The 20,417-nt window shown below is 42.8% G+C and overlaps 1 protein-coding gene across 2 annotated transcripts in view; it reads left to right on the top strand.

Moving 5' to 3' along the window:
- Positions 1 to 20,417, top strand: part of col15a1b (collagen, type XV, alpha 1b) — a 38,612-nt gene that overhangs the window by 8,234 nt on the left and 9,961 nt on the right. Inside the window, exons 1-31 of one of the 2 annotated variants that reach the window (XM_062557706.1) lie at positions 3,029 to 3,634; positions 6,183 to 6,367; positions 6,725 to 6,934; positions 7,163 to 7,315; positions 9,161 to 9,235; positions 9,829 to 9,918; positions 10,544 to 10,658; positions 10,993 to 11,030; positions 11,190 to 11,372; positions 11,482 to 11,508; positions 11,592 to 11,654; positions 11,769 to 11,846; positions 12,057 to 12,119; positions 12,205 to 12,354; positions 13,251 to 13,415; positions 14,691 to 14,744; positions 14,866 to 14,901; positions 15,059 to 15,196; positions 15,318 to 15,377; positions 15,457 to 15,492; positions 15,607 to 15,648; positions 15,836 to 15,898; positions 16,977 to 17,012; positions 17,200 to 17,283; positions 17,379 to 17,441; positions 17,804 to 17,839; positions 18,111 to 18,173; positions 18,305 to 18,394; positions 18,947 to 18,982; positions 19,112 to 19,165; positions 20,237 to 20,293. In XM_062557706.1, the coding sequence (XP_062413690.1) occupies positions 3,250 to 3,634; positions 6,183 to 6,367; positions 6,725 to 6,934; positions 7,163 to 7,315; positions 9,161 to 9,235; positions 9,829 to 9,918; positions 10,544 to 10,658; positions 10,993 to 11,030; positions 11,190 to 11,372; positions 11,482 to 11,508; positions 11,592 to 11,654; positions 11,769 to 11,846; positions 12,057 to 12,119; positions 12,205 to 12,354; positions 13,251 to 13,415; positions 14,691 to 14,744; positions 14,866 to 14,901; positions 15,059 to 15,196; positions 15,318 to 15,377; positions 15,457 to 15,492; positions 15,607 to 15,648; positions 15,836 to 15,898; positions 16,977 to 17,012; positions 17,200 to 17,283; positions 17,379 to 17,441; positions 17,804 to 17,839; positions 18,111 to 18,173; positions 18,305 to 18,394; positions 18,947 to 18,982; positions 19,112 to 19,165; positions 20,237 to 20,293 (2,928 nt within the window). In that variant the 5' untranslated portion in view covers positions 3,029 to 3,249. Of the gene's footprint in view, positions 1 to 3,028; positions 3,635 to 6,182; positions 6,368 to 6,724; positions 6,935 to 7,162; positions 7,316 to 9,160; positions 9,236 to 9,828; positions 9,919 to 10,543; positions 10,659 to 10,992; positions 11,031 to 11,189; positions 11,373 to 11,481; positions 11,509 to 11,591; positions 11,655 to 11,768; positions 11,847 to 12,056; positions 12,120 to 12,204; positions 12,355 to 13,250; positions 13,416 to 14,690; positions 14,745 to 14,865; positions 14,902 to 15,058; positions 15,197 to 15,317; positions 15,378 to 15,456; positions 15,493 to 15,606; positions 15,649 to 15,835; positions 15,899 to 16,976; positions 17,013 to 17,199; positions 17,284 to 17,378; positions 17,442 to 17,803; positions 17,840 to 18,110; positions 18,174 to 18,304; positions 18,395 to 18,946; positions 18,983 to 19,111; positions 19,166 to 20,236; positions 20,294 to 20,417 lie in introns of those variants that run through there. The other variant, XM_062557707.1, reaches the window with a different exon arrangement.

The following is a 20,417-nucleotide window of genomic DNA, read 5'->3' as shown; positions in this document are numbered from 1 at the left end:
ATTGTGTCTCCTCTGTTGTGCCTGTTTGAAGTGACTAACAGTAGTACGCTTATATGCAATCATATCTCTCTGTAAAGATGTTGACAATCTAATGACTTAAAATGATAACTTCCATATTAAAGTCACATGTTATAGTGTGCGAAGCACAAGCAACTGATCTGTGTCCTAAAGCAACCTGGTAAATTTTGCAAAATAGATTCATATGATCTTCGTGTGATTGGCCGTAACAGTAAACCAATTAAAGTTTGCTGTTGGGATTGTTGGGTAGAGGGGGAAGTGAGAGAGAGACAGAGAGGTGAACGGTGATGGGGTTACTCTTCCAGAAATCCAGAGGCCCTAAGCGGGGTTCTTAGAAGAGAGGGATTGCACGAATCTGCTCGTCACGTTTACCTCCGCTAGTGGCTCGGTAAACATGCACATGGTGCATTGTCAGGCCAACGCCACACGTTAAGATAAGAAGTTCATTATCTCAAGTTTTAGCAGTAGGGGGGGGGGGGCGCAACTTAATCACTTACCCCCCCACACACAGGCAAACACACACGGTAGAGCAATATGAAATACAATTATAATCATTCTCATTCTCATTCTCTTTATAATCATCAAAGGGGGGGTCGACAAAATGAGTGTGGGGACCACTGTGCTAACAGTTACGCCCTCAGTATCCACTGTGTGTTATGACAGTGTCAGAGGTGACCCTCCCTCTCTTCCTTACCCCCTCGTACCCATCCTCATCCCATACCATTCCACACCCCCTTATCCTTGGTAATCCATGACTAATCAAGCCTCTTTTCTCCCTCACCCTTTTTTAAAATCTTAACCCTATCATCTGCTCCATTAGAGACCACCTCACCCCTTTCTTCCCACGACTGTTTGTGTCTTGCTGTGCTCTGACCAGAATGACTCCCAGGTTCCGATCAACATAGCAATCGAAAACAACTACAAATTCAGAATTTCTGATTCTTGATGGGAACCTTTTAGCCTTAACTGAAAGTAAACGGCATCTAATAGAGAATCATCTTAAGCATTTTGCTAGTTTTCTGCTGTCTTTTAAAATGAGTTTGTATTGAAATGCAAATGGCAGATTCAGGCTCCTATTTACCACCAATAGGCAAACAGTGTTAAGCTCTTCAACCAGAACATACAATGATGGAAAGCACCCAGCTTTCAATCAAATTCCACATTGTGGCTAAACGGGTGGAGGTGTTTTAGGAGGTAAAGAGGCGGGTTTGTCCATCAATCAGAAGGTTGGTTGTTAGTTTCTCCAGCTTCTCCATGTCGATGTGTCCTTTGCCAGACTTCTTCATTAATCCAAATTGGCATGAACGATTAGTTGTAGTCCTGATGTGCAGGTAGCACCTTGCATTGAGTCCCGGCCATCAGGGTATGAATGGGTGTGAATAGGTGAATTTTAACATCCTAAAGCGCCCTTATAAGTCTGTTTAACAAAAATCAACATCCCAATGCACCCAGTACAGTACACTCCCCAAAACTTTTTTTATCTTCTAAGTTGTAAAAGTTGTCAAATGGAAAAACATCCAATCAAGAAATTGAAGGTCCCTAATCAGCCTCTCAATCCACATCCTGGACATCACTTAACATTTAGAGGAGCACAATACGACAGAACAGGGATCCCTTTGTCATCACCAACACGGGGCCTCTGCCCCTCTCTCCCTGATCAGTCAGCTGCAGAAGAGAGAAAGGCCCCACTTTATCAGTGCTTCCATCCAACCTCTTTAATTTGTCTAGATTTTGATCTTGATTACAGTCAGGTGACTTAGTCATCAGTCAGGCGATTATCTGGTAAGCTGATCTAACAAAAACAGAGATCAGACTCTGTAAGAAATTGTAGCGGAGATTGAATTTGAGACGTGTTTGTCAACGCTTATTGATGCATCTGGTGACTGGTGAACACCATCAGCCCCCAGCAAACACATTGGTTTTGGAGGTCGTTCAAGTGTCTTTGAGTCGATGTCATCACCAATCCTTTAAACAAAGGGATTGGCATCTGTGCGGGCAGCAAACTCTTGTTATGAAAAGTCAAGCAGCTGCAGAAATGCCTTAAACTTGCATTCTTTCTAATGGGCAACTCTTCTTAAATGCTCATTCTTTTCACTCTATTTGTCACTTTAAGCTGTTCACACTGGGTTTGCAGTTTTCGGAAAGTTATTTGTCACATTCTGGTGTCCTAAAAGTGTCTCACTCAGCGAGTGGTAGTATTTAGCTTTTGTTGCTGTTGTATACAGCTGTAAGAAATGAGCGGGCCCATGTAGTCATCAAAAGCGTACATGCATCCAATACATTTTGGCCCAAGATGTGTTCACCCTTTGTTATGATTTAATCTAAAATCTTTAACATTGGTATTAATCATTCTCAATGGGATGCCCATCCGCTTATTCTTCATATAGGGGTAGGGGGGCTGGAGTCAATCCCTGCCAATATCCAGTGAGAGACGAGGTACTCCCTGGATTGGTCGCCACTCACTTGCAGGGCGAACACACATTCACAAACAACCATTCACACACACCTCCACACACCAGCGGGAAATTTAGAGTCACCAATCACCCAAATCGCCAGAGGAAGCCGGAGTACCCTATGAGAACCAGGGGACACTGGAAGAACATGCACACTGCACACAGAAAGGCTGGTGGGTGGATCCGAACCCAAAACCTTCTTGCTGCGAGGTAACACCACACCACCTATTAATTGGAAATGGCAGCCGTAAATTTTCTGCTGCATCGCAGCATTCTAAATGATTATTCTAAATGTGTATCTCTGAGTTTATCAGACGTGACATGCTGTACATTGGGTGTGAGGGGTGAGCCCATCAAAACCCACACACAGATGGGGGGGGGGGTAGTGAACTAACTCTCTAATCTGCCTGTCAGAAAGAAAGGCGGGAGAGAAAATCAAGTTTGCTGTTTTATGGAGTGCCAGAGGAGGGGGAGTTGGTAATTACACAGGGCGAGGAGGAGAGGGAGAGGGGGGAGGGAAAGAGAGCGAGGTCAGGCAGTGAAAAACAGGGCAGGAGACAGAGAGGGACGGAGGTAACAAGGAGAGAAAAAAAGGGAGAAGGAGCTGAGAGGACGGCAAGAAGAACCTTCAATACTTACACCCCTGGACCTGCTGGATTAGTGAAATTTACTTTCATGTGCATCCTCTCAGAGAAGGAGACTTTGTGCCTGTTTGCACGTGTGTACTAGCTGCATTTAACCAGCGTTTTTGTACATAAATGCAAGGCATAGTCAGAGGATGAGAGCCCTTTGCCTCCCTCTCGCTCTCTTCCTCCTCTTCTCCTCTCCTGTACAAGCCCTGTGGTGGAGTTCCTTTTGGGGGAACCCCAAAACCAGCAAGGGCTCAGCTTCTCCCTCCATTCCTCCTCCTATCCCCTCTCCATCCATCACCCCGCTGGGCCCATCTGACACCCCAGGGGCGACGGAGATGGTGGTGTCACTGGATGAAGGGGGGGAAGAGAAAGCTCCGGACGGTAGCCCTCTCACAGAGGGGTCCGTGCTGACCCCTACGTCCAGCCCAGGGATGTCAATCTCCGCCCGCATCACTGCAGAAGCCGGGCTGTTCCATCCAGAGAATGCAGGTGGTGGGGCCCGATACAAGGCACTGAAACACTGGAAGAGCGGTGAGTGATGTGGGGACGCTGGAGAGGATAGGAGAAAAGGGTTGTTGTAAAAAAAATAAAGATAATTGAAAGGTCAGGAAACTTTAATATTTTCTCATGTTGTTCATCTTCCCACTGGTAGGGAACTGATTGGATTAGATCATTCTGTAAAAATAACATCAACAACTACTCAATAAGGTTGCAAATAATTATATATAATTATATATATATAAATATAACCTGCCTGCCCCAAAACATTTTTTGTCCACTTGGAGGCAGCAGAAATGAAGTTGATAGTTCTAACTCACAAGCAAGCGCTTGCCTTTACTCATCCAGCGGACTCAGAGCAACATGCATCAGGGAAGTAGTTGTGTCCACCTGACAAATGCAAATCCACTACTCACTCAACTTGAAGCATGAAGCTGCAATGAAGATAAGTCATTGGTTCAGTATCTCATGCTGATGGGACAGCAGTTAAGTTCCTCATTCTCATGCCCCAGTGTGTCACACAAATTCGGAACAGAAGTCGTGATTTGTGTAGCGTGGGTTTGTAATGTGACCCAGTACCTCGATGTGCTCTCCATTAAAGCCGTCAAAGTCCTAAAAAATCCAGACAGAGTGGGCATGGCAGCGGGAGCCTATTGTGTGGTGTTTCAGGGTCAAGGTGGGTTTAAAAGGTCAGACATGGCAAACTCCCTGTAGGGTATAGGGGGTTTCCACAATCCACTTCTCAGGCCTTCATGGGGCCAACATGACAAGGATTAGCTTCAACATTGATGTGGAAAAATGTGAGGCGGAATGACTCAGAGATCAAATGACCTGCAGACTGTTTGAGTTGGCGACATGAATGCAGTGAACAGTGACCGATGCCCCTCACTAGATCACTAAAGGCTGTACCGTGTTGTTTCATAGGAATTCAATCAAACTTTTAATTAGTAATTCATTGGAAATATAGAGATTTATTTGTGAATAATTTCCCCTTGCAATCTAACTAAAGTAAATGTGTGTACTCTTAAAACCATCACATGATGTCATTAGAGTGGAACTAGAACAAAGACGGGCAGAAGCTAAAGTTCTACTTTGTAAAATATCACATGACAAGCACACTATTTCAGTCGTGGTCCATTTGAAATTTGTTCTTATTATGAGTAAATGTCTGAAAATACCTTTGCAACAAGTAACATTTCAACTTTCACTTGAATTTATGATTTTTTTTACATGTAATGTTATTAATAAAACCATTTACGCCATTACAGGGATGGTGGTAAAAGCTAAAAAATGTAGCATCAATAGGTCATTGACACTATGTAATGAATATTTCCTAGCAAATGGTGGTCTCTCTGCACATCCATCAGACTCATTTCAAAATATGTCAAATATGTTTCTTGGATATTTTCCTGGGGTATTTTTCAACAATTTATTGTTTTAAAGAACACCGTGCTTTACATAAAACAAGACCAGATTATTGTACTCCAAAATGTCGATGAGATTCGTAGTAATTCCCCCAGCCCTCTTCCTACTGGCCAACATGAACCTTGAGAACTCTTCACAGCATTAACGACGCAGCCGTGGATCCTTGCCTTCAAATGGCAGCCGTCCAAGTCATGACTGGTAATCTCTGCCAGGTTACTGCTGCTGCCAAGTCCTGCTCACACTAATTCCAACAGCAATGTCCACAGCTGTATTTCAAACTTGTGTCTCTCACGCCCGGACGAATGAAAAGTCAAACTTGTGCAGTTTGGGGCAGCACACATTATTACTGAGCACTAATGACTGTGCATCCTGCCCGGGGGGGGGGGGGGGGCACGACCCCCACGGCCTTGGTGTGTTTGTGTGTTTTGCACACCCCCAGTGACCTCCTGGTTGCGACAATAAACGCGTACATTTGCAGAGCTTGGCCTCACGCAGACACACTCCTGTAACCCTCTAATCAGGCGTGCTTCCAGTTGGTCAGGGTGGTGAATTAAAGACCTCCAAATGTTGGCCTGTCTGCTCTGGTCTAGGGTCTGTGTGGGAGAGATGTGTGTTTGATGTGTGTGCTATGCATACAAATGAGCATGTATCTTTGAGTGTGTGTGCTTGCTCTTGACAGAGATGTATGCGGCAGCGATGATCCCGGCCGGAATGCCGAGGTGAGAGTTAGTCGCCACAGGAGACCGACTCCTCGGTGAGGGGAAGTGGGGGAATGCGACCCGGCGAATACCCCTAATTGCCGGTCATTATGTGTGCACTTCTGTTTCGATGGATTATGTCCATACGGAGCCGGGCAGCAAGGCGTGGGCAGAGTCCCGGAACAAATTGATTCAAATTAAAGCCATGTCAAGATGATTCTGGTAGCCTTTCTTCTCCACCCTGATGTGTTGTGTGGATTTAGCAACACACGGGTAGCAGACGAGAAGAAGCCAGTTCAAACTGACCTCAGCTGGAACGGCCTCTGTGCATCTCAGTACGGTTCACTTAGAGGTCAATGTTAATGTCAAAGGAAAGAAAAGCATGCTACCTGTTACTCCTTCATGGTTTCCATTCACATTCTACCTCATGTTTTTTTTACATTGTCTGTGTCCTTCAGAGCGAGGCTCAGGTCACCTGGACCTGACGGAGTTAATTGGTGCTCCCCTCCCTCCCTCCGTCTCCTTCACCCCTGGCTATGAAGGCCGGCCAGCCTACAACTTCGGGCCCAACGCCAACATCGGCCGGCTCACAAAGACCTTCGTCCCAGGGTCGTTCTACAGGGACTTTTCCATCATTGCCACGGTAACGCTAAAGAAATGATATTTTATCTGCAAGCCCATAACAATATGCAGTGCTTTTGTGTCCACAAAGCTAAACTTGCATGTGGTCTGTTGGGCGCTGTATCTGAAGCCATGGCAACCTTTATGTAAAAAAAGGGAGTTTTCTTTATTTTCCTGATCAACAGTTATTTAATTTCTCTTACATCTGTATATGCCTTCTATGATACCTATTCCAAATGCCCCGTTGTGTGGCTCTCAGTGTTCTGTGTCAAACGAATGGGTTAATATGCCTCATGGTATGCCTGTAATACTCATATGTGAGCAATATGCCAAAACAAAGCCCTTTGGTGACCTCTGATGTCTTGTGCCATCCCTGCAGGTACGCCCGGATACTCCGAGAGGAGGCGTGCTCTTTGCCATCACAGACTCCGGTCGGGAGAAGGTGGAGCTGGGTTTGGCCCTCAATCCGGTGCGCGGGGGCCTCCAGGGCATCGCACTATACTACACTGACAGGGAGCAGGCCTCCAACAGCAGCATAGCTGCATCCTTTATTGTTCCCAATATGACCCACCAGTGGACACGGTTCACGGTGAGGATTTCATTCTGTACGTTAAACTATTCTGGGATCTGTAATATTTGTACCCTTTATAATTTTATTCACCACTGAATATGCAGAGGTATTAAACCTACGTATATGAGGTTCCATCTGACGTAAGCAGATGTAAACACTTTGAAAGAGAATGCTGTCGTCACCATACCATTTTCAAAATGGAAAGATTTCTTTTTTTATTGTCAACCATGAGAATTGGTCCATCAGGTGGTGGTGGAGCACGATGAGGTGCGTCTCTACATGAACTGCAGAGACGCCAAAAGGACCACGTTCTCTCGGAGTCCCGAAAGACTGAACTTCTCTCGCAATTCAGGTGTTTTTGTAGCCAATGCGGGAAGCACGGGGCTCGAAAAGTTTGTGGTGAGTAAAGAAATCCTCTAAATTTAGTTTTGAGTGTCTTTTGTAGCACGACTTTTACTCTGAAGAAAGGAAGAGGAGAAGGATGCCAGTGTCAATGGCATCGTGTGAAGTTGGGTTAAGATTACATTTGTTCATGTGTGTGTTGAGGCTTGTGAAGTTGTGTTCCGGCCTAAATGTGAGTATTCCCTTTTGCTGGTACGAGTACTCAAAGGTGATAAGAACAGGAGTAAAAACATAACCTTTCCCTAAACTTTATGGCACAGTGGCCAAGAACATGGCTTTGGTAAAAACCAAGATATTACTCATTTTATCGTGCTCTTCCTTTGCTTCTTTTCTTGCCATTTTTCAAGTTAACTTTTAGAATGAATGAATCAGTGGCTATGATTTAAACATAAAATATCAGTTGAGTTTAGCACCTGAGAGCTGGACTGGTGAGCTGACTTCAAGGAGTGCTTTATCATTATTGTGTCGATATCTACAATGCTTTTCGCAACATACATGCAACATACATGTAAAACGAGGCATGATTGTGGAACCCGTTACCCCTTTAGCATATGTTACTGGATAAAGCCATATAAGACCAGAGAGAGAGAGGAAGCAATAAATGGGGGCTAAGACTAGACATGGTGAAGAATGAAGGGAGAGGGGTGAAATGGGAGTGTGGGAGGAGAGGACGGGAGGAGTAAGCAGATGTCGGATGAGGAAGGCTTAGTTGCGGTCACATCAAGGGCTTGACTCTGGCCTTTGAGTCCCCCGCCATGTCAATCATTATGCTGTGGTACGGTAAAACTCTAAGCAGAGTTCCAGCGTGTCAGTGGGAAACTGAAACACTCATCTACTCTACTCTCTTCTCATTGATATTATTAATTGCTTTTGGGTCCGTTTTCCACTCATGGACGCACACACATACAAGCTGCCGTTCATTTGTTGCCATAGTGACTGGACAACTGCACTCTATTCTGCTTTGTTCAGCGCAGCTTGAATTTCTGAACGGGTTGACCAAAGCATGACGACGGAATATGTTCATGCTCCGCAGCAGCGACATGTGGTGTGAAATAACTGGGTCACACTCTGTTTGTGTGCATGCGTGTTAGTATTTGTTGACTCTGCCGGCATGTTGTGGCATGGGGCCCTTTTCATGCTCCTATAAAACTAAACCAGTTGTATAACAGTAATAGTACTATCACTACCATGCTGCACGTTTGAGTGTTGTGCACCTGTGTGTGTCCCGTCTCTATTTATAATCTTTCATCAAACCCAAAAAATATGAAAATGACCAGCAGACATAGGCTTTTTCCACACATTCTCCAACAGTGACTTGTGGGAGTTTGAAGTTTGTGTCAGTAATATGTGATCAAAGTTGTCCTTGATTGATGTAAGTGTATTTAAAATGTGCTCTAATATCCAGATTATGGTAACATGAAAACCATAGCACAGCATGGTTCGAGATATCTCAGTTAGGGTTCTATATTGAGTGGAAGATATATGAAGTGTTAACAATACTTCTATATGAAAATATGACTACAAATAAACATGCAAAATCATACATTAAAGGGTTTAAACCCTTTAATGCCTTAAATCAAAGTTGTTATGCAGAACAACTTTTAAAATATATAAAATCATATAAAAACTAAAGAGATGGAATGACTAAATAAATGGAAAAAATAAAGCGGATTCTGATGACGATGAAAGTGAAAATTATCTTTGTTTTTGTCATGCCGCTTTGTTTGTGGGGCTCCAACTCGATTTATATTACCGGAGTTAATATACCTGTGTAATGCAGCTCCAATATTTAGATCATATTTACATATTTCAGTGTGATCTAATTCTCTCTCTTTCATCCAGGGATCCATTCAGCAGCTGGTGATAAGTGATGACCCCAGAGTAGCTGAGGAGCAGTGTGAAGATGACGATCCTTATGTGAGGAACACACACATGAACATGGTGGAGGTGGCTGGAAAGCAGGAGATCACTATGTAGCTCTTCTGTGGATATTTCAAATTCTCTTCAAATATCAAACACATTAATCAACACTGCCATCTAGTGGTCAAAGAACTTCACTGAAAGATCAAATGAGGTAATTATGGTTGTAATGTGAGGACTTTGTGCAGTTTCTTGCCCCTTTGTAAGTGGCATGGGAAATATTTCATACATTATATCATACAAGTTAGTTAGAAATTTGAACTGGTAATGAAATACTAATGTCTCTATGGGATCTACATTGATCCAGATTCGACTTTACCTGGATTCCTCCTCCGGACGGAGACGGTGCTTTGCATTGACTGGTCCTTAGAAGAAACGCTTTTGTACACAGAACTTGTCAAAGTCTAAACAAATTAAGTTGTCATTGGGATAGCTTTACAGAATACAGAACCTTAAAAGTTATTCTATTATTTGTAACAATATGGAAAAATAATAGAGGACGGAATCATCATTGTTTAGGGTAAAAAAAAAAAAGTATGATTGTTTTTGTAAACCAACGCATATTGTGATGTCTATTGTCTATTGTGAAGGCCTCGGGATTCACCAGTGGAGATGATGCTCTGGATGACACAGAGACAGAGGAGATGAAAACCTACAAGAGAAAACATGGCACAGTCCAGGTGAGCTGGCTGGATGAAATGCTGGGAACTAGTACCCGGGGAAACCTGTTGGTTTTTTATCATTTCATCAAATGGAAACTCATTCGACGGCTTTGGCATTTCTGTCTTCATCTTTTGAAAGTCTGGGACCTCAGTATACGCGTAAAACAATGTCCTCTGGGTTAGAAAAACAACTGTGAGCAGAGGTTTTTGGTTCTTCAAATGCCTTATGAATAAATAAAAAGGGCAGCTGAAATGGCTCTGAATGCATTGATGCTCAAATATGCTGAACATCAAAAAGTTGCATTTAGTTTTTGGGAATATCTGCATGTGTGTGTTTGTTTCTTCTCTGTTCCGGTACCAACTTTCCTTCTCCCTCGGACGAGGGAGTCAGTCCGACCCCAAACATCCCACAATCAGCAATGACTTTGAAGCTTCAAAGGAAACAATCCCTCAGAAGTTAAATAACTGTTACCAGATATATCAAAGTCTTGGTAGATGTCCGGAGACCTTCATCGGCAAACAGTGCGGACAAATAGTTGAATCAGAATTTTCTGACAGTGTGTCAACTGCTACAAAGAAAAAAAGTATAATTTTTGATGTGGTTGGGCTGTTGAGGTTTACTCGTCGTCTTGGTTTCCCTAAGGAGGAGGACAGCGTTCCAGTAATAGCTCCGCCCACTGAGGCCCCGGAGACGGAGCTGGACGAGTACTCCGGTCACCACACCCCAATAGACACCAGTGACGAAATGCTGATCAGAGGTCAGAATGAACCTCTATTATAACTGATGTACATGACAAACATGGAGACTGGATATTTGTACTTCAAGGTCAACGTCACTGCAAAAAATCATTTATAATGTTATTCAGTAGGGCTATAACTGTAAATACACTTTTTTGATATACGCAGATGAGAAAATATGTTAAAGCAGCAACAAAAGCAGAATAAATCACGTATATCGACAATAAACGGAATGAAAATTGACAACATCAGTCATGTGCATATGTCTGCATCATACTTGTCGAATGCTTTTTTGCAAAACGTTACCTCACATGCTCGGAAAAACCTGTTGATGATGTCACATGGTGTGCACAGAGCCGCAGACGGAAGAGCTGGGGGAGAGATCAGGACATGTGAGTTGGGGTGGACTTCTATCTCCAATCTTTCACCATTCTCATATCGTCGTCAATGCTTTTTTACAACCTTATGAGTCCTTTGACATACATGTTTAGTTATTTACACAGACTACGTTCTTTTGTTCTATGTAAATTATATTTCATCTGATTTTCCAGGGTCATTTCAGACATGGGTCAAAGGGAGAGCGTGGAGATCCTGGACCCAAAGGCCCACCTGGCCCGCCCGGTCGCCCAGGTTACAGCCCTCTACCTGGGCAAGCTCAGCCAGGTCCAAGAGGGACAAAAGGACCACCAGGAACCCCTGGATCCCCGGGACCGAAAGGGAGAGACGGACAGCAGGTGTGTGTGCGTCTGTCTGTTTGTGTGAGTTCTTGAGATTTAGTGCTGATCCAAAATCTCTCCCTCTCTCTCTTTCTCACTCTCTCCCTCCCTCTCCCTTCCTTCACAGGGAATGAAGGGTGATACAGGAGTTCCAGTAAGTCATTCATCTCTCCTTAAGTCATATGTGCTATGCTTTGAATGTGTCATTCAATAACTCCAATGTGGTTTTCCATCCAGGGTCAGAGAGGATCTCAGGGATTTTCAGGTTTGGATGGAGAAGCTGGACATAAAGGAGAGAAGGTAGAGCCCACAAGTTAATTACACAGCATAGTAAAAATAGAATCCTAATTTTAAATTTAATCCCTTTAAGTGTATTTCACCAAATTCAGTGTAATTATTGCTTTACCTCTACAGGGAGACCCAGGAGTTGGTCTGCCAGGTCCTCCCGGGCGTCCTGGGACTCCTGGACCCCCCAGATCACGCAGTGTACCTGTGAGTGTCACAGTTTTGGTTTGACTTGTGCTCACACAACATGCACTTGTAGTGTGCGATCCTGTATTTTCCAGAGATGAAATCAATCAATGTAATAAATGTAGACAAGGGTTAATCCGAGTTGGCAACCTGTGAGCTACTGAGAAGTTCAGTGTGAGTGAGGTAATATGTTTGAACAGACATCTGTGACTGTGTGTTCATGTGTAACAGTATGGAGCAGATGCCCTGGGGTCTGGCTTTGAAGAGCTGGACAGTGAAACTGATGTCCTCAGGGTAAGAGAAAGGTAGCAGAGGACAGACGGGATAGACTTGAGCTTTATTTGGACGGTGGGAATACTAAAAAAACTCTTTCAACCAGGGTCATCCTGGTCCACCAGGTCCTCCTGGTCCTCCTGGTCCCCCGGGACCCCTGTCATCATCTGACTCAGCGGAAGGGCTCTCTCTAGGGCATGCCGGACCACCCGGGGCCCCTGGCAGAGACGGGCTCCCAGGCAAACCTGGAATACCGGTCAGTTCCCTGGATGAAAGACATTCAGCATTTCATTTTCCATCTCATTTTGTTACAAATCAACCAGGACCTGCAGATTTGTTTTCATTGCAAATAATTGTCAGTAATGTCAGAGCCCTAAAACATAGTTTCATGAATTCATTCTTCAACAAATTCATGCATGGGCACTAATAAATTCATGGTAATCAACAGTTATGTTTAAAACGCTGTTTTCAACGAATGATCTGACTCGCCAGAGAAAAGATGCAGGAAAGACACAGAATACTAACCAAACACTGTCTGTGCTAATGGTCCAGATCAAAGTGGAATATGTTCATATTACTTTTGCGCAATGTTGGCTATTCATGTCTTTCAGTATTAAGCATCCATCCATTATCAAGTTTCACCAGTCAATCAAAACTAGTGGCCCCAAACATCTGGTCGACTTCAGTAGGACCAAATGTTTTTTAATTACCGTAAATGTTTCAGTAGAACTCAGAACTCATATCAGATGCTATCGGGAGGCAGAGAGAAAAATTCAGATTGATGACATTAAAGCATAAATAAAATCTGTGCTTTTGTAAAACAATTTTAAGTTCTTTAAGTTTGATTATCTTTGCGATTAAATGATTTATATGTAAATACGTAGCCTTTACCTTTTTATACTGTGGTGATGCTTTAAACCCGTCTGTTTAATCATCGTCGTTCTTCCACTCCCATTCAAATTAACCTTCAGGTTGTTTCTTCTCTAATAATATGGTAGTGATTGGTATTTGTGTGTGTCATGGTCGATGATCGGTGTGTCTTCATTGTCCCTCATCTTCTCTTACCTTCTTTCTTCTTTTATGTCCTCCACCAAATCCTTGTTCTTCATTCTCCTCCTCCCCCTCCTCCCATCACCTCCCACTGTGTTTCAGAAGTTTGATGAGGATGGGTTTAGTGGTTCTGGACCCGAGGGTTCAGGTTTGGGCTCGGGGCTCTCTTATGACCTCGGCTCTGGTTTCAGCTCGGGGTTCAGTCCTGAGTCCAGCTTTGCCTCTGGTTCTGGTCCTGACTTTGGGTCCGCTTGGGGTTCAGGAGAGGTATATTTTTCTGGTTTGCTGGGTGAACCAACAAACAATAAAAAGACAGAGTTGCAGTCAAACACCTGTGTATTGAGGAAGTAACACTCTGAGAAAATAAAATGTATTATAATCTATATTATTAGAGTTTAATCTGAAACAATCCAAGGTACTTTTAACTTGCTAAACCAATCACATTCTAGATTCAACCCAGCTTTAGCTCACTTGCACAATACTCAGGATAATGGCTGTACAACCATGTTGTCTTATTTGCTGGCAGACCACTGCAGCTTTTCTATTATTCTATTTACCTACCTGGCTGGATTTGTTTGTATGTCTTTGTGTGTGTCACTGCTTTCGTTGTCCCTTTTGTATCCCCCCCATGCAGCCATGATATTGCTTACACATTGTATGAGCTCCTTTGTTGAGAACACGCTTTGGTTCACTTACCTCTAAACTTTAGTTTACATGTTGTCATTGGCAAATGACAGCATGTAAACAGCATACGCATTTGCTGAAATGTTTGCACATTGCTCTAAATTGGCTGTTTTCAGTTAATGCAAAGCTTCAAGGTACACTGATCACTGTATGGGAACGTTGGATTAGGCAAATAACACAATGACAATTTTGTCATTCTGATAGCTTTGAAAAACTTGTTATTGAGATATTCTGCATAGGATTAAAGTGTTCAAAAGATCAACAAGCAGATATATTGCCTCCCTTGGTGCATTTTTTAGCTAATAATCTCATGAGCCATGGGTTTGCCTTCAAGAAGTCAGTGTGCCTTGGTATTTTGTGTTTTACTGAAAAAGTCTGAGGCCTCTTGTCATTTTGTACAATAAACTGTACAGACTTTGTTCTGATGCTGCTTTTGTGAAGGAATCATTTCAACTTTCCTGTAAAGTGATGAGAAAACAACAATGACTGCTGATTCCACTGCTTTGTGTCAAATTTTAGCTGAAGCCGAAACAACCAATTTCTTAAAATAATATGATAGGCATTGAGGTTGGTATTACAAGACTGTGACTAACAATTTAATAATCGTTCAACATTGTGTGAACATTATCTATGATGGACGACCTTCTTGTAATGACATCGGCATGGATGATTTTATCACTTAAGGAAGCTGAGTCATGACGGGTATTCCTTCAGACCGACGTGCTGTCACCTTTTGGAATGGCTAAAGGCTGGATGAACGGCTGGATGAAAGCATCATATTTTTCTTTGTTTGCACATTTGCTGTGACTCGTCTTTTTGTTGGGCTCTCTTTGTTTCTGTCTGCGTTTGCTTGTCTAGGGTCCATCAGGAAGAGATGGGGATCCAGGTCTCCCTGGATCAGTGGGAGCAAAGGTATGGTCCTCAAAATGTTCTGAGAGAGCTTAGTGAACTCTATCAGTCACTCTCATCAGGGCACATTTTCATGGTCATCAATTTTTTTCTTTTCTTTCTCTATTCTTTCTGAAATCCTAAGGGTAACCAAGGATTATCTGGGCCACCTGGGCCAAAGGTAATATATAACTCAACACAGCATAATCCAAGATAAATCCACTGACCATGTGCTTGATGTCTGCATTTCTATTTCATCATCAAAACAAACACATTTTGGGTTCTTGGCTAAGAAGAGCAACAAATTACTGCTAACCAGACAGTTTTTCTTTCTGCAGGGTGAATGTGGGTCTGAGGGTAAAGCAGGGTCTCCGGGGCAACCAGGGCCCAGTGGTCCACCAGGGAAGAGAGGCCCAGCAGGTTCCCCGGGTCCTGCTGGCCCTCCCGGCCCTCCAGGAACCAACTTCTTTATCGAGGTGACCCAATTTAATACCAAAGATCTACGCACACACATAGCATTCCGGCTGTTTCAAGTCCATTTGAATTATTAAGAGTGTGAGTGCAATGTGTAGCACTAGACTTTGTTATTGTTTTCAGGATATGGAGGGTTCCGGGAAGAGTGACATGCTCATCAAAGCTGGAGTCAGAGGCCCACAGGTTAGTGCCAGAGAGTGTTTTTAAATACATTGTTTGCTGTGTTTCATTTAATATATCAAATCCTTTTGTTTTTTTCTAGGGTCCCCCAGGCATACCTGGCCCACAGGGTGCCAAGGTAATACATGTACAAGTGTTTCTATTTATGAAGAATTAAATGAAAGCATTAAATGCTAGCTAGGTATTAGGTAATGATACAGTGGTTGAAAATGCTCTCCCATGTCTTCTGTAGGGTGAGGATGGAACCACTGGTGCTCCAGGGCTGTCTGTCAAAGTAAGATGATTCTTTAATGGCACTGCCAATGGGAATGGGGATATATATATATGTGGTTTTAGTGTACCGCTTCTAACAGTGAGCGGGGACTTTTAAAAAGCCTTCGTCCTTTTATGAAACAATAACATAGTTGTTTGATTTGAAACTCACCATGAAATGACCCAAATAATAAGCATGTGGATTGTAGGGTCAGCCAGGGGACCCAGGACCAGAGGGTCGTCAAGGTCCTGCAGGACTACCAGGTGCTAGGGTAAGTAGTGTCAGTGGGGGCGGGTCGTGGGCAAGGAGGGAGGACTCAGTGTTCAAAATAAAAGGACTTTAATAGTCAAAAACGAAACTCAAAATCACTCCAACCGATAAAAAGGGGAAGGAGGGAAAACAACAAAGACGGGGGCCTGGACTTGAAACAACAAGGACATAAACTTACATGACAATGATGAGACGCGACAAGAGACAAGAGACTCACAAGGTTTAAATACACAAGGGGGGTGCAGGTGATTGGACACAGCTGGAAACGATCATCGACACTGCAGACAATCACAGGACAAGGCAGGAAGTGAAGTTACCCAGGAACACAAGAGATATGAAACTTCAAAATATAACAAGACAAGAACCCAAACGGTGACAAATAGCAGGTGTTTCCACAGCAAACGTGTTGATGATATAACTGATACGGACAAATGTCGAACTGTTGTTACATCATCAGATTTGCTGTGTACTTTACAATTGGTTGTCGTGGCCCTTACCAATTTGTGTTACTGTTTTTTTCATTTGTAAAGAATAATGATGGGATTATGGTGTCAAATTGTGTAATTACATAAATAAAGCGTATCTAAATATGCTCGGTTTATCTAACCTTTTTGGAAAATAAGCTTGTGCCGCTGTCTTTCCAGCAGGGCATCGGCATCATTTCTATGCATTCAGACAAGATGTTGTTCATCTTCTCCCGTTTCTCTGGCTAGAAAGAGGCTAGGAAGCTACAGGTTTTAAATGACTGGACTCAATAATTACTACTCATTTTGTATAATTACCACTAAAGAATTATCCCAAAAGGAGAAGGATTTAAATTCATACAGCAAACTACACTAGCTCATCTATCACATTTGTCACCCAAGACATATTAATTATAGCAAGAAAGTTAGCAGAAGTGTCAGTTGTAGACATCTATCTAGCTTCATTAGCTTCTACAGTTTCTACTACTCATACTACTACTCGTACTCCAGTACGACTGGTATAATGTGTCAAATCCCTGTTATATAAGCATATGGTTTCTAGATGGTGGTTAACAACAGATAAATTACTTTTTTATTTCCCTTGACTACAAACAGGGGGCCAAAGGAGAAAAGGGCAATCAAGGACACAAGGTAGGTCTGGCATAATAGTCATAGCTATGCTGTCTCCACCATTTATTTCAATGTTTTCTTATGCTCTATGACGCTTGTTTAGAGGCTATGATTCATATTTTCATTATAGCTATGTACCAAATGAAAACTAATGTGGGCAGCTGCCACATTTTTATTTTAACAAAGTACTTTTTGGGGGGTCATAAAGGGTGATTGTGGTGTTGATGGACTCAGTATTCCAGGACCACCAGGAGCTCCTGGACTTCCTGGGCCGCTCCCCAATCTGTTCGACGTATGTGTGCCCTTCTTATTTACTGAAATCTGCAAAGCTCTAAACATACCCTGCAGAAAGGTGCCACTTTCACTCACTGTCTATTTCATTTACAGCTGTTCAATTTAACCGACGGAATCTTCAACTTCACAGAGATCAGAGGAGCACCAGGCCCCATGGTCCGTATCACTAACCTATTAAGGATAATGTCTATCAAGTTGGTACCAACCTTCTATGGAAACTGTTTGACTAAGAGGCACCAGCTAAAAGGTCAGAAGTAATGTGATGTATTACGACCTCCCACAACCAAATAAAAAGGGACAGAAAAATGCATCAGATGCAGGGGTCATATACATAAAAAAAACAATAAAAGGAGTTCATACACTTGCATCTATGCATTTAAAAAAGGGCTTGGGCTGCAAACGTTTGTGGTGTGGGAGAATGTTGCTTTTTGGCTTTGTCCGAAAACAACAGTATTAAACCATGACTGCTGTTCTAGCTACGTTTTGACATGTGGCTTTGTTGTTTGTTTGTGTTGCAGGGCCCTGAAGGGTTGCCTGGTAGAGCTGGATTTCCTGTAAGAGCCTTTTTACAACACTTCCTTATGCTGATCATTTGTATCACCAGTTGACTCTGTTCTTACAATTTGAAAGAGTACATGGATGTTTGTTTAGTTCATGACAGAAGATGCAACATATCTTTTAAAGCCATGTAACATTTTTTTCTCCAATTTTGGTTTTTGCTGTCTTGGGCTGATAACGGACCCGGAATGTTTATTTTTGTGTATTCATATATATATATATAAAACTCACTAAACCAAATCACACTACAATTGAATCACTCCCCAGGGCCCCAGAGGACCAAAGGGAGACCCCGGCCCTGTGGGAGTCCAGGGACCAGCAGGCTTCAAGGTGAGAGCTACACAAAAAAATATAAAAATATTATAACATGTGACAATTGAGACAATTAGTTTCAACAGAGACCCATGTACCATACATGTAGGAATATAACCAAAAAAATGTTGGTGTCTTTGTGCTAACAGGGGGAGAAGGGAGAGGCGGGGGTGACCATTGCTGCTGATGGGTCCCTCTTATCCGCGCCAAAAGGCCCCCAGGGACCCAAAGGCATCAAGGTACCAGACAAGTGACCTCTTACTCCAATCACGATCAATCTTAACTTATCCAGAGGGGAATTTGAGGAGCGGATGTCAATATTTCCTGCAAACTCACTGAAAAGATTCAGTGGTGAGGTGAAGAGGCTGCCAAGAGTCAGTGGTGAGGTGAAGAGGACGCCAAGAGTCAGTGGTGAGGTGAAGAGGACATCAAGACTCAGTGGTGAGGTGAAGAGGACACCAAGAGTCAGAGTTGAGGTGAAGAGGACACCAAAAGTCAGAGTTGAGGTGAAGAGGACACCAAGAGTCAGAGTTGAGGTGAAGAGGACACCAAGAGTCAGAGTTGAGGTGAAGAGGACACAAGAAATAAGCATCGTGACACAATGGAGCTCTTGAAGACTTGAATCGGTATCAAATCTGAGACTGTGTGAAGATTCCCACAGCTCTATTGGAGGCCTGAGAAACAAGCTGCCATTTGAAAACATGTGTATTACTGTCAAAAATATAAATAATGCCACATGTCTCGTCTATATATTCTTGCCTCACAATTCACTGCACTACCTGGTCATTCAGGGTGACCGTGGGTTTCCTGGACCTGTCGGACTTATGGTGAGTTTGAATGTTCAATAGGACATAAATATCTAGTAATACATATTTACTAAGTAGGACTTCAACACAAATCTCTTTATTCATGTTGTTATAAGTTGAAATTAACATCCGTGTGGCTGTTTATTTCAGGGCCCAATAGGACCAGCTGGACAAAAGGGAGAATATGGCTTTCCTGGCCGTTCAGTGAGTACAATATATTTCTTGTATAATTCTCTCCTTGTAGTTTAGGTACTGGTAACAAAACTCAATGTGAAAAATTCACAACACATATACTTATATGCAGTATTCTTTAGTGCCAAGCCCGAAAAACAATGTATTTCTTCGTCTTTTTATCATTTTTTCATTGATCTATTCATAAATAACCATTTTTTTGGTGAGGAACCGCCTGCACTCCTTATTACCTGTGATTATGATTCTCTAATTAAGATCGTATCAATCAAAAAACTAAACAGCACCTCGGAAAGTCTTGTTATCAAATGGTCAAATCAAATGTTTCTTATTTCTAGTTTATTTTTAAAGGAGCCTTAAAGTAAGAGGAGTAGCCTACCGTATTTTCGCGACTATAAGGCGCACTTAAAATCCTTTTTTTTCTCATAATCCGGAGCGCCAGATATATGGATCAATTGGTTGATCCGTACTGGTTAACGAGGATCTATTGGAGGCAAAGTCTGGTGCCAGCAGCCACGGTAATTCCAGCTCCAACAGCGTATATTAAAGCTGCTGTAGTTAAAAAGCTCGTAGTTGGATCTCGGGATCGAGCTGACGGTCCGCCGCGAGGTGCCACCGTCTGTTCCAGCGGTGCCTCTCGGTGCAAGATGCTCGAAAGCATTTGCCAAGAATGTTTTCATTAATCAAGAACGACAGTTGGAGGTTCAGAGATATTGTTAATATCCACATTAACGTTTGAACAACGTTACCATGGGAGTGAACGCTTAATAACGTTTGATTTAGCTTAGCCCGATCTAGTGGATGCATAACGCAACCCCAGTCAAACGTTTTACTGGAGTATCTTCTATTCTATGCGCCTTATAATCTGGTGCGCCCTATATAGGAAAAGAGTTCTAAAATCGGCGATTCATTAAAGGTGCGTTTTATAATTCAGTGCGCCTTATAGTCGCGAAAATACGGTATTTGTGGTACTGGCAACACACTTAATTAGTGATATTTTATCAACAAGAGAAACTGTATGGTGCAATACACTGTGGGCCCTGCACAATCTTTTTGTCTTTTGCAAATACCGCTCTTTGTCTTCAGGGACGATCTGGTATGCCTGGGAGGAAAGGTGACAAAGGAGACTCTGTCGGCCTACCGGTAAGAATTGAAAGAAAGGACTTAAAACATTTTGATGTCCTTGTTGTTGAAACCCGTTGTTTTCACTTTGGTTAGAAACTAGATGAGAAATGTTACTGGGCGCTCACACTAATGTGATAATGTT

The sequence above is a fragment of the Pungitius pungitius genome, chromosome 15 (genome assembly GCF_949316345.1).
Source record: "Pungitius pungitius chromosome 15, fPunPun2.1, whole genome shotgun sequence".
In the NCBI taxonomy this organism is placed as follows: Eukaryota; Metazoa; Chordata; class Actinopteri; order Perciformes; family Gasterosteidae; genus Pungitius; species Pungitius pungitius.
Note: the sequence above shows the minus strand (reverse complement) of the source record. Positions and strands in the feature narration are given on the sequence as shown.